The sequence below is a fragment of the Lycium barbarum genome, chromosome 8 (genome assembly GCF_019175385.1).
Source record: "Lycium barbarum isolate Lr01 chromosome 8, ASM1917538v2, whole genome shotgun sequence".
NCBI lineage: Eukaryota > Viridiplantae > Streptophyta > Magnoliopsida > Solanales > Solanaceae > Lycium > Lycium barbarum.
Window position 1 is genome coordinate 128,559,408 of NC_083344.1, and position 15,411 is coordinate 128,574,818.

The following is a 15,411-nucleotide window of genomic DNA, read 5'->3' on the forward strand; positions in this document are numbered from 1 at the left end:
CAACTTCAAATCATCATGATTCATCTCATGATTTCAAATCATGTCTAAACGGCTCCTTAAATTTCCTAATAATATTTTAAAAAAATTACACAACAACATATTTAACTTAAATCTAACATTAAAGAGCTTTCACTTTCCACAGTAAGAAAGGTATAATAGACACTGGCTATATTTGTAAAGACTCAGTCATAAAGGCTGTCTCGAATATTTCCCTTTTTAATAATCCCAAAAATATTTTTTTCAGAAAAGTAGTCGTGGGAATCTTTACAATGGTTTATTTTCTCACAATGTTCTCTGATTAGCAGCTCTCTCACTTTCTCTTTATGTTTCTCTTCTTTCCTTTTCTCTGAGATGCTGTTTGGTCTTTTCCCTCTCACGGAGAATCTAAGTTGATGCTTCTTTGATATTTTGCATACCTTTATACTCCCTCCGTTTCAATTTATATAAACCTATTTTTTTTTAGTCCGTGCCAAAATGAATGACCCCTTTCTTAATTTGAAAACAAATTCACTTTATGAATGATTTACAGCCACACAAATTTTCAAGACTTATTTTGAACCACAAATTTCAAAAGTCTTCCCTCTTTCTTAAATGTCATATGTACTATATTCACTTTTTATTTGTGTGTTCAAAAAATTATACATATCAAAACAAATATCTATGCTTTTCTATAGTGATAATGTTCAGACTAGGTGGCATGCACTTTCACTAGTTCAATGCAGACGAGGCATATTCAAAATTAAAAGTTTATAAGTTTCTGTAGCAAACTCAAGTTAATAGATTATTCAACATATATATAGGATTTGAGCAAAAATTACAGAATTCTCGTGAATTTTTAGGTTACATTGAGTGGCAAGATTAGAAATTTCAATTTAATTGGTATTTGGAAGCAAACAAAAGTTTAAACAAGGCAAAAGAGGGGAGAGTGCAGTTTCGCCGTTTTGTACGAAAAAAGAAATAATGTTGGAGGCAAGGATCAAACTTTGAAACTTTAAAGTCAATTCGAGCACCCTTTGTCGATAGACAATCTATCTCATTTATGTTGTGTATTAAATACTTAATATATCCCCATAAAAAATAGGAGTAATATTTAAGATATACGTGTAATTAAATTTTTTTGTAAAAAGTGTTCAACAGACCATTAATTCTCGCTAAGAGTAACTTCGCTCCTGATTAATGATTATAATGTAGATTTAATCTGCCTCTGATTGAACGAATACTTTGATATTTTTTACCAACACAAATAATAAAAAAATATGTCTACTAAATATTAGATAGACAAGAAAAACCACTTTAACTTTGTTTCCTTTATTGAGATTTGGATCCTAATATGTCATTATCCATTTTAATTTTATTTGCCAGCTCGGCCAAATTCTTGAAAGCTTTTAAAAGTTATATACTGCTTTGTTAAGTCATAGGAGTATAAGTTTTGCACTCAAAGAAAAATTGGAGTAAAAATATTTACAAAATCATATTGTGAGATAGAAAATAAAGAAGTAGTTTATGAATTTGTTTAAACATATGTAAATGTCACTATTAGAAAAAATAGAAACTAGAAACGGATAAATTCTATAGCTAAACAATAAAATCTGTCATTAATCTTATTTAGTGATAGATGATTAATAAATGATAAAAAAATCTGTTATTAGCTACGTTCGAGATTAGCAATGAAGTTCATAGTTAATTTAGTTATTCTTTTAGTGTGTGTTTGCGCTACGTTAGATAGCGCTTTATTCCTAATATAAAATTTTTAAATTTAATTGAGCTCAGTACGAATATTGAAAAATAAATAAATGTAGTAGTATTAGCAAATATGTTTATGATTCTGTAAGAGCGCCTCTCTTTACTATCATGAAAAGACTATAAAGAGAGCTTCCCAAAATACCTCAGCTTTTATATCTTTGTCTGCCATTTAATTCCCATAAACAAACACACATCACCATCAGTCCATCACCTATATTCTGTCATCCTCCCACAATAACCTCGTCCTTCTTCTTCACTTTCACCCTCTCTCCCTTTTTTCTCTACACATTTTCCTCATAAATAACAGCTTCCTCTATTAACTATTTCACTCTTTAGCAGAAAAAAAAAAGAACTTATTTTAGCTCATAGAGTTATTTTATCCTTCCATATTTTACTTGTATCATTTGCCTATGGCTAAGAGTTAAAGAGGAAGAAAAAAACACAAGTTGTTTCTGTTCTAGGGGCTCATTCTTCTTTTAGGCTAATCTTGGAAATATCACTTTCTTGAAAAAAAAAAGATTTTCATGAAGGAAAGTTTGAATCTTTTTTCAGTTTTTGTAAACCCCATATTTTGATCTGGGTGTTTTTTTTTTCTCCTTCATTTGAGTGTAAAAAAAGAAAAAAAAATGATTTCACTTTTAGACCTTTACCATGTTTTAACTGCTGTAGTTCCACTATATGTAGCTATGATATTAGCTTATGGTTCAGTAAAATGGTGGAAAATTTTCAGTCCAGACCAATGTTCAGGGATAAACAGATTTGTTGCTCTTTTTGCAGTTCCATTACTATCTTTTCACTTCATTGCTTCTAACAATCCTTATGCAATGAACTACAAATTTATAGCTGCTGACACTTTACAAAAAGTCATAGTTCTTGTTGTTTTAGCCATTTGGTCAAGAATTAGTTCAAGTGGGTCCCTTGAATGGTCTATTACTTTGTTTTCACTTTCAACTTTACCAAACACATTAGTTATGGGAATCCCTTTGTTAAAGGGAATGTATAGTAATGAATCAGGTAGCTTAATGGTACAAATTGTTGTTCTTCAGTGTATTATTTGGTACACTTTGATGCTTTTTTTGTTTGAGTATAGAGGTGCTAGAATGCTTATTGCTGAACAGTTTCCTGAAAATGGAGGGGAAATTGTGTCATTTAAAATTGATTCTGATGTTATATCATTAGATGGAAAAGAGGCACTTGAAACTCAAGCTGAGGTTGGTGAAGATGGGAAATTACATGTAACTGTTAGGAAATCAACTAGTTCAAGGTCTGAAATATTTTCAAGAATGTCACATATGACTCCAAGACCATCAAATTTGTCTAATGCTGAGATTTACTCTTTGCAATCTTCAAGAAATCCAACACCTAGAGGTTCTAGTTTTAACCATAATGACTTGTGCTCAATGGTGAATGGCAAGAATGTCAATATGAGTCCTAGGACATCAAATTATGGTAATTTGGGATTTGATGAGGAGAGGGGGAATGTGGGGTACCCTGCACCTGCTAATGCTGGGATTTTTTCTCCGGCGACCGGACCGGGGACTAAGAAGAAGGCTAATAATGGGATAGAAGGTGGAAAAGATCTTCATATGTTTGTTTGGAGTTCAAGTGCTTCACCAGTATCTGAAGGAGGGATTCATGTTTTTAGAGGAGGAGACTATGGTAATGAGCTTGGCATTGGAGCTCACCCTAAAGGTTGGCACACACTTGAATTTTAAACTATGACATATTGCCAACATGTCTAAAAGTTCATATGTTTTTTTCACTATTTTGTATTTTAGTTGGTTTTGGTTGTCTTGTTTTGGCTGAGTACAATATTTTTTTTGATGCTATGCCATATTGCCAATAAGTCTTAGAACTCACCTGTTTTTGACTATTTTGTATATTTTAGTTGGTTTTTGTTGTCTTGTTTTGGCTCAGTACAATATTTTTTTGTGATCCTATGCCATATTGCCAACAAGTCTTACTATTTTTTTATTTTTTTTTTACTATTTTGTATTTTAGTTGGTTTTTGTTATCTTGTTTTGGATGAGTACAACTATTTTTTTTTTTATGCTATGCCATATTGCCAATAATTCTTAGACCTCACCTGTTTTTGACTATTTTGTATATTTTAGTTGGTTTTTATTGTCTTGTTTTGGCTGAGTACAACTATTTTTTGTGATCCTATGCCATATTGCCAACCAGTCTTAAAAGCTCATATGTTTTTTACTATTTTGTATTTTAGTTGGTTTTTGTTATCTTGTTTCGGATGAGTACAACTATTTCTTGTGATCCTATGCTTGTTCTAGGAATTTCTTACATTGTGATTCACTAAATTTGTTTTGTAGAAATCTCTGAGAGAACTGTTTTTGTTTGTTGAACCTTTTTCAGTAGCCTTCTGTTATAGTTTTCTTGTTTAAGGTGTAGCTTTGACCATTTTCCTAGGAAAATTACAGAAATTATGATCCTGTTTTGTCTCCTTGTGTGAATGCTTACATTATTTTATTGGTTGCACGACTATAAATCCAGAATTTTATGATAAAGCTATCCAGAATTTAAGTTTGTGAATGAAAAAATCGCAGAAATTACTATTTTTTTTGAGATAACATGTGATCATTTTTAATAAATATATGTATTATTATCATCTTAAAGTATATATGTATAGTTTGTGTTACCAACAGACATGTTATCAAAGGTTGTATCCTCCATTGTGCATATGAAACCTGTTGAGTTCATATTATGCTCCTCGTTTTCCTTCGAAGTGTCTTGTATTTTTTTATATGATTAGTGGTTGATTTCTTTATCTTTTCATGTATTAGATTATGATGATTTTGGGCGAGAAGAGTTTGCTGTCGGGAATAAAAAGAACTCCAATGGATGTCGAGAAGAGCCAGTGCTAAAGAAGCTTGGATCAAGCTCTACGACCGAGCTGTTTCCCAAGACTGCTAATGAAACTAAGGCTACTGCTATGCCTCCTGCTAGTGTTATGACCAGACTTATTCTGATTATGGTGTGGCGAAAACTTATTAGGAACCCAAATACTTATTCTAGTCTCTTTGGCCTCACTTGGTCCTTGATCTCATTCAGGTATATGCACACTGAAGCTTCCTTGACATAAATGCATTTCGATACATGTATTTACTATGTTTGAATCCCAAAACTAGCCATAGTCGGCTATATAAGTCATCCACCTTCCATTCAGGTCTATTTATTAATTACTAAATTATCTTTTCTAGGGATAATTACATTTTTGGACCTCTCCAGAGCATAACAGCCGATAAATGTATATGTATACATATAATATACATGTAATATAAAATAAATATACATATGCTATACCTAATCAATGTGTAGGTTATGTATACTTTTTGCTAGCACCCGTAATTAATTTTGGTCGACCGGCCAAATATGAAATAAGCCCTAATGTCTTTGGTTTCAGGTGGAACGTTGAGATGCCTGCAATTATAGCTAAGTCGATATCAATTCTCTCTGATGCTGGTCTTGGAATGGCAATGTTTAGTCTTGGTATGACTTTTATTATGGCCTACATTCAGAAAGTCCTAAGAATTGGATTATGCTTTTGGTAAAATTGATGGTTGTTGGAACTGATTTTTTTTTTCTTCATAAACTTCAGGTTTGTTTATGGCGTTGCAGCCCAGAATGATTGCTTGTGGAAAAACAATTGCTACTTTCTCTATGGCAGTGAGATTCATCACCGGTCCAGCAGTCATGGCTGCTGCCTCCATCGCTGTTGGACTTCGAGGTGTTCTTTTGCATATTGCAATAGTTCAGGTAAACGACCTCTAAAAGGTTCTTTTTTTTTTATAGGAAGTTATATAGACGTTTAAAGGGTTCAATGCAACAACTCGTATCAACCGATGTAATCGTTTAGTATATTTAATTTTTCAGGCAGCTCTACCTCAAGGAATCGTTCCTTTTGTCTTTGCAAAAGAATACAATGTTCATCCTGATATTCTTAGCACAGGGTGAGGACTCCACAAACTTACTACTTTTTTTTATAAGTTTTATGCACCAATTGGACAAAGTTTTTACACGTTAAGTGTAATTCAACTCGTTCCGACAAATTTTTATCACCGTCTTTTTCAAGTTACTGACCTCTAGTGTTGCCATTCACGTACCCGGACTTTGTTTTAATTTCTCAACGACTTGATTGTGTTAAGCATTTTATCATGACTTGTCGTTGGACAAAACTTAGAACTCTTTATTTTGTTTTGTTTTGTTTTCTGAAAGAAAATCATGATACCGTATGTTGCTTGGGCTCTCCAAAAATGCACTACTTTTGGAGGATCTGACACACGTCCAACGACATTTTTTAAGAGTCCGAGCAACATTCGATGCTTGAAGTTTGCTTGAGTAATAACTCTATCGTACCTTTGGAATTTTTCGGGTTTCGATTGCCTTAATTATAATATTGGTACTGGTAATTGCAGGGTTATATTTGGGATGTTAATAGCTCTTCCAATTACTTTGGTCTACTACATTTTGCTGGGGCTTTGATGCTGAAGACAGTAATGCTACAGAATCTATTAATCTCATAGGAAATGACTTTTTTTGCCACTGCTTTTTATGGCTTCTAACAGAAACATAAGCTCTCACTTCTCAGTAGATTAGAATTATTTTGTTGTCTATTTATGCCTTCTATTTTTGAACCTTGTGTTATGCAACGTTATTTACTAACTTAGTTGCTTTTCATGAAGTGAAACTCATTTCTCCAGTTTAGGACCATGATCTTAAAAAAATTAATTAAACCTTTTGTTAAAAAGAAAACTCTCCTGCCTCAAACATATTTTTCAAGATTAAAACAATTTGTTCTTTAGTTTTAATTTGTGTTCGAGTAAAAACATTATATTTAACTTTTGAGATAAAAAGTTAGTTTTTCTTCACTGCATTTCCACTAAGCCAAAGAAGGAAGTGATTTTACACTGTCGAAGATTTTACTACATGTCTACGGCTACGACTAGCCAGCATTAAATGAGCTGTTCACTGTAAAGCCTACAATTATGATGTTAAAAAGGGCCTACTGCCTGGTATAATATTCAATAGTTTTTCTGTCCCTATCCATAGATACAAAAAAAAAATTCTTTTATTTTTTGAAATTTTGAAGTTGGAGTTGGAGTTGTGTTTGGTCATAATTTTCGAAATTGTAGTTTTTGGTGAAATGTAGTTGTAAAAAGGTGAAAAAAGTGATTTTTTTTTTTAAAATAAGTTTTTTGAGTTTTTGATATTCCGGAATACAACTTCATGGTCAAACTCTGATTCTGAAAAAAAGTAAAAAAAAAAAATTAAATAAAGTGAATAATTCTCATGACCAAACGGAGGCTAAGGAAGTGTGACTTCTTTATTGGGATTTTCAGTTCGTATTTAATCGGCCTTCAATTTGTGTACCTAACATTGGGTGAAAAATAAAATGAAAAAATGAAAAGAAATTGGTTGCAACAAACTATATATTATACGGACTTGCCAAACATCGACCTAAAAAGTTACGTAGTTCATGAGCTAAACTGTATTGAAGAATTAGCAGCGCATTCGCTGCCTTTCCAATCTTATTATATTAGTTGATTCCTGTGATTAACAAATATATATATACTAGACGGCAGCACAGGTCCAACACTTTAGATTATAGTGCATCTATGTGTATGTAGTTATCTTTGAATAGTGATTATATATATATATATATATATATATAATGTTCAAAACACGATTAATATAACATTGTAGTTTATGCTCCGTATCTAAAATTTTATTATATTAATATTTGCTACGAATACAAAATCGGTAAATTTATTAATATTTTTTAAAAGAGAAGACTTGTTTAAAAGGAAACTATTTTCCTCTCTTTGAGATAAAACAATAGCAATATTTAAGCATTAGTTGCTACTTTCAATTTTAATTCGATTAATTTGAAGGTGTAAAATACTTATTATTTTTTATCAAATTTTGATTTGGATAATTCTAATTCAAATTATTAAATTAATTTTACATGTTTAAAACGAAACAAAGTAGAAATTGATTTTCTATTTAAACGAAGAAATACTATTTTTTAATTTTTGGTAAATATTCCCGGTTTAGCTCATTTTACTTGTCATGTTTTCTTTTGTATGTTTTTTTAAGAAAACGTCGATTAGAATTATAATTTGACTAATTTACCTTATTCATTATTTGATCTCCATTTGATATATTTTTTTTACGACATTAATGTCTTTTCACATTTATTAGAGTAAAAATAAAAATAAAAATAAAAAAATAATTAAATTCTATCTTATTTTAAAATATAAATATTTTAAGTATATTTATTTTAGTAAACATAACAAATAAATGACATGGCGGAATAGCAGATACAACAGTTTAATATCTAGATTAGATCTCAGGCTAATATAAAAAAAGAAAGAAAATTGTATGGTTTGACTACTTAATCTTTTGAAGAAAAGCAATTTCATTTGCTCCCACTAATGGATTGATACGCACGTGGCAATGAATCCATCATTATTGACTTAATGAGATACTTTGGAAATTACATGAATATTGTTTGATTTTTTAATATGGAGTGCACTTTTTTTTTTTGGACATTATTAATTTGCACTATTTTTATGCATATATATATATACTATGTTCAAAACACGATTAATATAACATTAGTTTGTACTATTTTTATGCATATAATATATATACATATACTATGTTCAAAACATGTTTAATATAGCATTGTAGTTTGTGCTCCGTATCTAAAACTTTATTATATTAGTGTTTGCTACGAATACAAAGTCAACACTTTTTTTTAACATTATATTTTTTTTTATATGGGTTCCAGTTTTTTTTTTTTTTTTTTTTTATATTGCTTGATTTTGATAATATGGGGTCCACTTTTTTTCCCATGAGTTTGGAGATGGTGAGTTCTACTTTTTTTTTTTTTTTTTTATTGCTCGGTGTTATTTAGTATGGGGCCCACCCTTTTTTTTTTAAGGGACAATGGATGATGAAACCCATGCTGTATATAGTTTCTTTTTATTTTTATTTTTATTTTTTATATTGTTTGGTGCTGTTTAGTATGGGGCCCACCCTTTTGGACATTATTAGTTTGCACTATTTTTATGCATATGATATATATATATATATATATATATACTATGTTCAAAACACGATTAATATAACATTATAGTTTGTGCTCCGTATCTAAAACTTTATTATATTAGTGTTTGCTACGAATACAAAGTCTGCACTTTTTTTTTGACATTGTTTGTTTTTTTAATATGGGATTCACTTTTTTTTTTTATATTGCTTGATTTTGTCAATATGGGATACTATGTTCAAAACACGATTAATATAACATTGTAGTTTGTGCTCCGTATTTAAAACTTTATTATATTAGTGTTTGCTACGAATACAAAATCTGCACTTTTTTTTTTGACATTATTATTTTTTTAATATGAGATTCGTTTTTTTTTTATATTGCTTGATTTTGTTTCACATTTTTTTATTTTTATATTGCTTGATTTTGTCAATATGGGATACTATGTTCAAAACATGATTAATATAACATTGTAGTTTGTGCTCTGTATTTAAAACTTCATTAAATTAGTGTTTGCTACGAATACAAAGTTTGCACTTTTTTTTTTTTTGACATTGTTTGTTTTTTTTAATATGAGATTCGCTTTTTTTATATTGCTTGATTTTGTTAATATGTGGTTCACTTTTTTTTTTCCCCTGAGTTTGTAGATGGTGGGTTCCACTTTTTGTACTTTTTTTTTTTTAATATTGGTTGGGGTTTTTATTTTTATTTTTTAATATTGGTTGGTGTTTAATATGGGGCCATGAAGAACTTCTATTTTTTAATTTTTAGTAAATATTTTTTGTTTAACTCATTTTACTTGTCATCTTATTTTTTACACGGTTTTTTAAGGAAACGTCAATTAGAATTATAATTTCACTAATTTACATTATTAATTATTTGATCTCCATTTAATATTATTTTTTTCTTTTATGACATTAATCTCTTTTCACATTTATTAGAGTAAGGAAAAAATGAAAAAGTAATTAAATTCTATCTTATTTTAATATATAAGTATTTTAAGTATGTTGTTGTACAATAATTTCATTTGCTCCCACTAATGGGTTGATATGCATGTGGCAATGAGTCCACCATTATTGATTTAATTGTTTGATTTTCTAAGATTTTTTTTTAACATTGTTTGTTTTTTTTTAATATGAGATTCACTTTTTTTTTTAATATTGCTTGATTTTGTTTATATGGGGTCCACTTTTTTTTTCCCGTGAGTTTGGATGTGGTGGGTTCCACTAATATGGGGCCCACATTTTTTTTTTAACATTATTTGTTTTTTTAATATGGGATTCACTTTTTTTTTTAATATTGCTTGATTTTATTAATATGGGGTCCACTTTTTTTTCCCGTGAGTTTGGATGTGATGGGTTCCACTTTTTTTTTTTTTTTAATACTGATTGGTGTTTAATATGGGGCCCACAATTTGTTTTACTACTGGTTGGTGTTTAATATGGAGCCCACAAATTTTTTTATGGGGCCCACAACGAACGGTGAAAAAGGAGCCCAACCGGCCCTTCTATATAGTTAGAATATGCACTTTAGGAATTTTCAGTAATATTGGTCCAAGGGAATAGGGATGATGGTGAAGGTACATTTAATTCTGAGCTAGTATGATCGAAATGGGCCTATAAAGTGTTGCATTAGGTAATTTAGCGGCAACCAAACTTACGCTAAATGCAATCCAATCGCCGCGAAAGCAACTAGTTCGCCGCTAAATGCAACCAAACCGCAACTATGTTTTACGGTTGAATGCGACCGCCGTATAATATTCACCAGTCCAGCAGTATAACTTTTGACTTATCACCTTGAGGATACAACAACCCAACAATGTCGTGTGACTTAAACACCATCGAACTAATCGAAGAGTCTAAAGAGAACGCCTTTTTTCAACATAAAATTACTCTCTTTTTATAGTGAATAAGTTGAAGACTTACAATATTTCTCTTTTCTTAATCCTCTTATTTCACTGCACCAACCTCATTTTTTCCATTAGTACAATATTTCTCCACACTTCTCCTCTATCAACACAATATTTCTAAATTCACAACACATAGAACAAACACCTCTATATATATAGGTGTAAGAATTCTTTCGCAGAGTAAATTAGAAAGTAGTGGAATATTAAGTGAGGTAGAACATGGAATAATGTGGTTATGATATTTAAGTTTTATTAGGATAATTAGTGGTGAAAGATGTCATAGTGGTTACATAAGTTACACCAAAAAATAATGTCAACCTTCTCCACTAACTCATGCAAATTAATATTTTTTATTTTGATATTAAAATGCATTTTTACTCCTACAACCGCTAATCGTTGCAGTTCAATTTTGTCAGATAAAATGAACAATTTGTAATATTTTCTTTGTCCAATTAAAGAACACGATATTACTATTTTTTTTTCTAGTGATGTAATATATTTGTCATTTGTATATCAAATTTAGCATGCGCTTAAATATCATCAAATAAAATAGAACTGTGGGCATATCTTTAATGGATATCATTCAATACTATAAAATAATCGCTTTGCTTGGGTATCATCAACCCATGTGACCACTAAATAATATAATAAAGTTAAGATGCAACCAAAAAAGAAAGTAAGAAGAAGAATGAAAGTCACATCAATCAAACCCTAGGCACTCATCATCTTATAAATTTGTTATCTCCACTAATTCCCAGCTTCATTCTCAGCCAAGTAAGTATACAGAATAATTATCATCAACATGATGCAGCAATCGGAGAACTTGGACTATTATAATTATTTGGCTACCGGTGAATACAGTCTTGATTTCCCGGTGAGTAAAAGTTATTCTAGTTGTTCATTTTACCCTGAAGAAGATGGAGGTAATAATATTGGTGCAGCTTCAAAGAATATTATTCATAAAGAAGCTGAAAGAAGAAGAAGAGAGAGGATCAACTCTCATCTTAATCAACTCAGAACCCTTCTTCCTGCCAATTCTAAGGTTCATTAATTTTTACTCTCTCTCCCCTTTGTGTTAATTTGTTGCATCTGCAAAATAATATTGAGTAGTAATTAAAAAAAAAAAATCATCTTCACTCCGTTTAATTATCTTTTTGAACAATTAAAGTGGAGTTTCGATGATCAACACAATCTACGGGTTCACGAGAATTCACTAGTTTTGGCTTAGACAAATTTACAAAATATTATCAATACTCGATTATACATCCAGAATTTTTTTATATTAATTTGGATCGTTATACTACAAATCTATAAATTTCAGATGATGTTCGACTCTAATATAATTTTGATCAACTAAAATGTGTGTGTGTGTGTGTGTGTGTGTTTTTTTTTTTTTTTTGAAAAATACGTAACTTCATATAATCTTTTAATTTTCTTTTGGAGTTTTGGATAAGGGGAATGTGTATCCAGCAACAAAAAACAAGCTGATAAGATTAGCATCAAGGTAAAGAATATTAAGATAAATTTACGTCTGCATAAATCTGAGCGACACATATATTATAAAAAAACGAAGAGATTAAATTAGTGTCTCATAGGTATTTTCTTGGAGCCTAATCACACTATCTTCGTTTCCCTTTAAAGATCTTCTTTAATTAACTCAAATTCAATATTTTACAGTTTAAAGGTCCGGATCGTTAGACCTATGGCTTACTAATTTGAAGAACTAAACAATTACCTAATTGATTTTTTTCCTCTCCTTTGAACATTCAAGAAAATTCTGATTTATCATAGCACAAAGTTAATCTTTTTACAATGGCCGAAAATTTAATAATGATGATATTAAGATGTCCGAAAAGTGAAAAAACAAATCTTTTGGTTCTTTATTACGCTAGAATAGTCTGGTTCTAGGGTTCATAATTCATGGGATTAGGAAAGTTGTTCCACTTTTTCACTTGTGAGGTACTCCCTCCGTTCCATAACGAGAGCTTTTTTTAGGCTTTTCAATTTTTTTCAAAGTAAGTGGTGCTTTAGGAATTCAAGGATATTTTGGGCAGATTCTTTCAAAATTGCCCTTATTTAAATAATCAAGATTCATTAACTACCTTTTTTGTTTAGGCATTTAATTATGTAAGCGTAATTTGATTAGGGTTAAGTTAGTAAAAAAACTCCTAATTTTCTAGGAGAGAGAAATTTCTTAAAGGGTGTGCATGAACCTAAAAACCATTTATTGTGGAATAGAGTGAGTAACAAAAATAAAGTTTCCAAGATTTCTCTTTATGATATTTATTCAATTTTCTTCTCGTTTTTGAGTGAATTTTCCTTTTTCCACAGATAGATAAAGCTTCTTTATTAGCAAAGGTGGTTCAACGTGTGAGGGACCTAAAAGAGCAAACCTCAAAAATCATGCAATTTGAGACAAACTTTCCTTCTGAAAATGATGAAATCACTGTACTCTCATCAAATGATACTTCATCTGATGGGAGATTGTTAATCAAGGCTTCAATTTGTTGCGAGGATCGGTTCGATCTCATGCCTAACCTAATTGAAACCCTAAAATCGCTCCGATTGACTCCTCTGAGAGCTGAAGTGGTTACTTTAGGAGGGAGAATAAGGAACGTGATCATATTAGCTGCTGATAAAGATTATACAAACGAATGTTTGCTATTCGTGAGAGATGCATTAATGTCTAGTGTTCAAAGTTCGAGTAATGGTACTGGACAACGGGGTAAAAGGCGAAGAGTGTTGGATCAAGAAATAGCAAACTAGCGAGGACCTATCTTATTTTAATCTTAACCCTATTTATTACGTGCGTACTTATAAATGTCTAATGAACATTAGATTTTATGTTTTTTTTTTTTTTTTTTGACAAGGTTGGATTTGTAATAACTAGTTGGGAAGTTCAAACAATGTTAAGCATGGAAAGCCCTAAATGTAAGTAGCTGTATGATGTGAATAATGTATATGAATGTCAACAAGAGGAGATTATAAACTTCTCATCATTTCTATGATTTATTGTTGAAGAGTCAATTCTCTATACATTGTGGAAAAGCAAAATTGTGCCTGAAGAGAGTTTTAACAATTGAGGTTCGTTATTGTAACATATGCAAAGTCAATAGATCATGTTCCATTCTTGTACAGGTTTCTATTGTAGTTATCTTTTCTGTAATTGGTTTAAACTTTCTTAGGGTGATTCAAGTATAGTTCAAGTATATCTTTTCTATTTTAGTTATCTAGAAACACTTTTACTTTCTGCGATTTTTTTAAGGCATCCATGACAAATATGCATGCTGGAATTGTTTCCGATGAACTTCCATTAGTAGTCTGAAACGTATCAACGGTGCTCAAAATGTCCGTGGAAAATTTACATTTTTCTAGTAGTGTGCATTGCGGGAGTATGATTTCTGTTGGAAATAAGAATCCATCCATAAGGCGTGCTCTAAAATTCTATTCTATTAGGATAAATACGGTAAAATTACTACATTAACATGAGTATTTCCCTATAAAAGTACACTTACAGTACGATTACTACTAAAAATGGGAGACAATATTTTCCACGCGCTCTGCTCTTTCGTATACAAGCTAAGATAAGAAGTTGCTTCAATCTAATGACTCCTGCCACAGTTCCTTCTAGTCTAAAAAGTATAGAATTATCCGCATTATTTATTTACACCAAATTAATAAATGCATACATGCATTTGAATATAAATAATTATCACTCAATCATGACTAATTAATGTATGTGTTCATTTCGTTGGATCACTTAATGAAATTAATTTCAATTTGTTTGATCATATAATCACCGATAATGATTTACCTCCCTCCAATTTTCGTTTTCCGCGCATCTTGTTGAGAGTAAATTTGAATGAAATATTTTGGTGGTTCTTTTTTGGGGCAACATTGTCTCGGCAAAACATTCCCACTTTTTACACTTTCATCACCTTTTAGGAAAAGTTAAAAAGATGAACTTGTAAACTTAGTGTAATCAAGTCACAGGCCAGTCGACAAGTATAGTCACGTAGTGTAGAAAAAAAAAAAAACAGCCTTTGTCGGGGGTGCGCACGCAATGCTTTATTGCCGCCTGAGCGTGCTGCCTGTCGGCTCACTCTTCCGCCACAACAATCATCACTTACCTTGTTCTTCTTCATTGTCTTCTCCACTAATTCTTTGTCTCCTTTTCCTCTGAGTCTGACACACACTGAAATGGCGTGCTTCACTGCATCCTGTTTTGCAACTTTGGCCGTTCATTTTTATTCGTCACATGTTAATTTGGCTAATGAGATTAATTTAGTATTTTAAAATTAAAGTTTAAATATTTAAAAACTATCCTGGAATTATCATAAACTGCAATTATTCTCATATTAATATAATGAAAAAAAAATATTTTAAAAATTTTGATCAAAAATTATGTAATTTGATTTTCGAAAAGCGAAACGTGACAAGTAAAATGAACTAAAGGAGTATATTTTCCTTTGTCTTAGATTTATGTGGCACCCGTTTGATTACACATAAAATTTAAGAAAGAATCGAAAAAACATAAAATTTGTAGTTTAACACAGACTTTAGACATGTGTATAATTATAGATTATATCATAAAGGTAATGGAAGAATTTAAAGTTAAAGTTATCTACTTATAAAAAACATGTGTTTTTGAGACAAATTAAAAAAGAAAGGCCACGGAAATTGGGACAATAAA

The 15,411-nt window shown here is 30.7% G+C and overlaps 2 protein-coding genes across 2 annotated transcripts; both read left to right on the forward strand.

Annotated features, from left to right (window-relative positions):
• Positions 1–1,911: 1,911 nt before the first annotated feature.
• LOC132607338 (probable auxin efflux carrier component 1b) lies at positions 1,912–6,457 on the forward strand. The gene is made up of 6 exons (XM_060321272.1): positions 1,912–3,435; positions 4,542–4,809; positions 5,162–5,247; positions 5,357–5,514; positions 5,632–5,708; positions 6,174–6,457. The coding sequence occupies exons 1-6, from the start codon at positions 2,370–2,372 to the stop codon at positions 6,238–6,240; spliced, it is 1,722 nt and encodes a 573-aa protein (XP_060177255.1). The 5' UTR covers positions 1,912–2,369; the 3' UTR covers positions 6,241–6,457.
• Positions 6,458–11,300: 4,843 nt separating this feature from the next.
• Positions 11,301–13,853, forward strand: LOC132607339 (transcription factor bHLH106-like). Its single transcript, XM_060321273.1, has 2 exons — positions 11,301–11,760; positions 13,050–13,853. The coding sequence occupies exons 1-2, from the start codon at positions 11,521–11,523 to the stop codon at positions 13,482–13,484; spliced, it is 675 nt and encodes a 224-aa protein (XP_060177256.1). The 5' UTR covers positions 11,301–11,520; the 3' UTR covers positions 13,485–13,853.
• Positions 13,854–15,411: the final 1,558 nt, after the last annotated feature.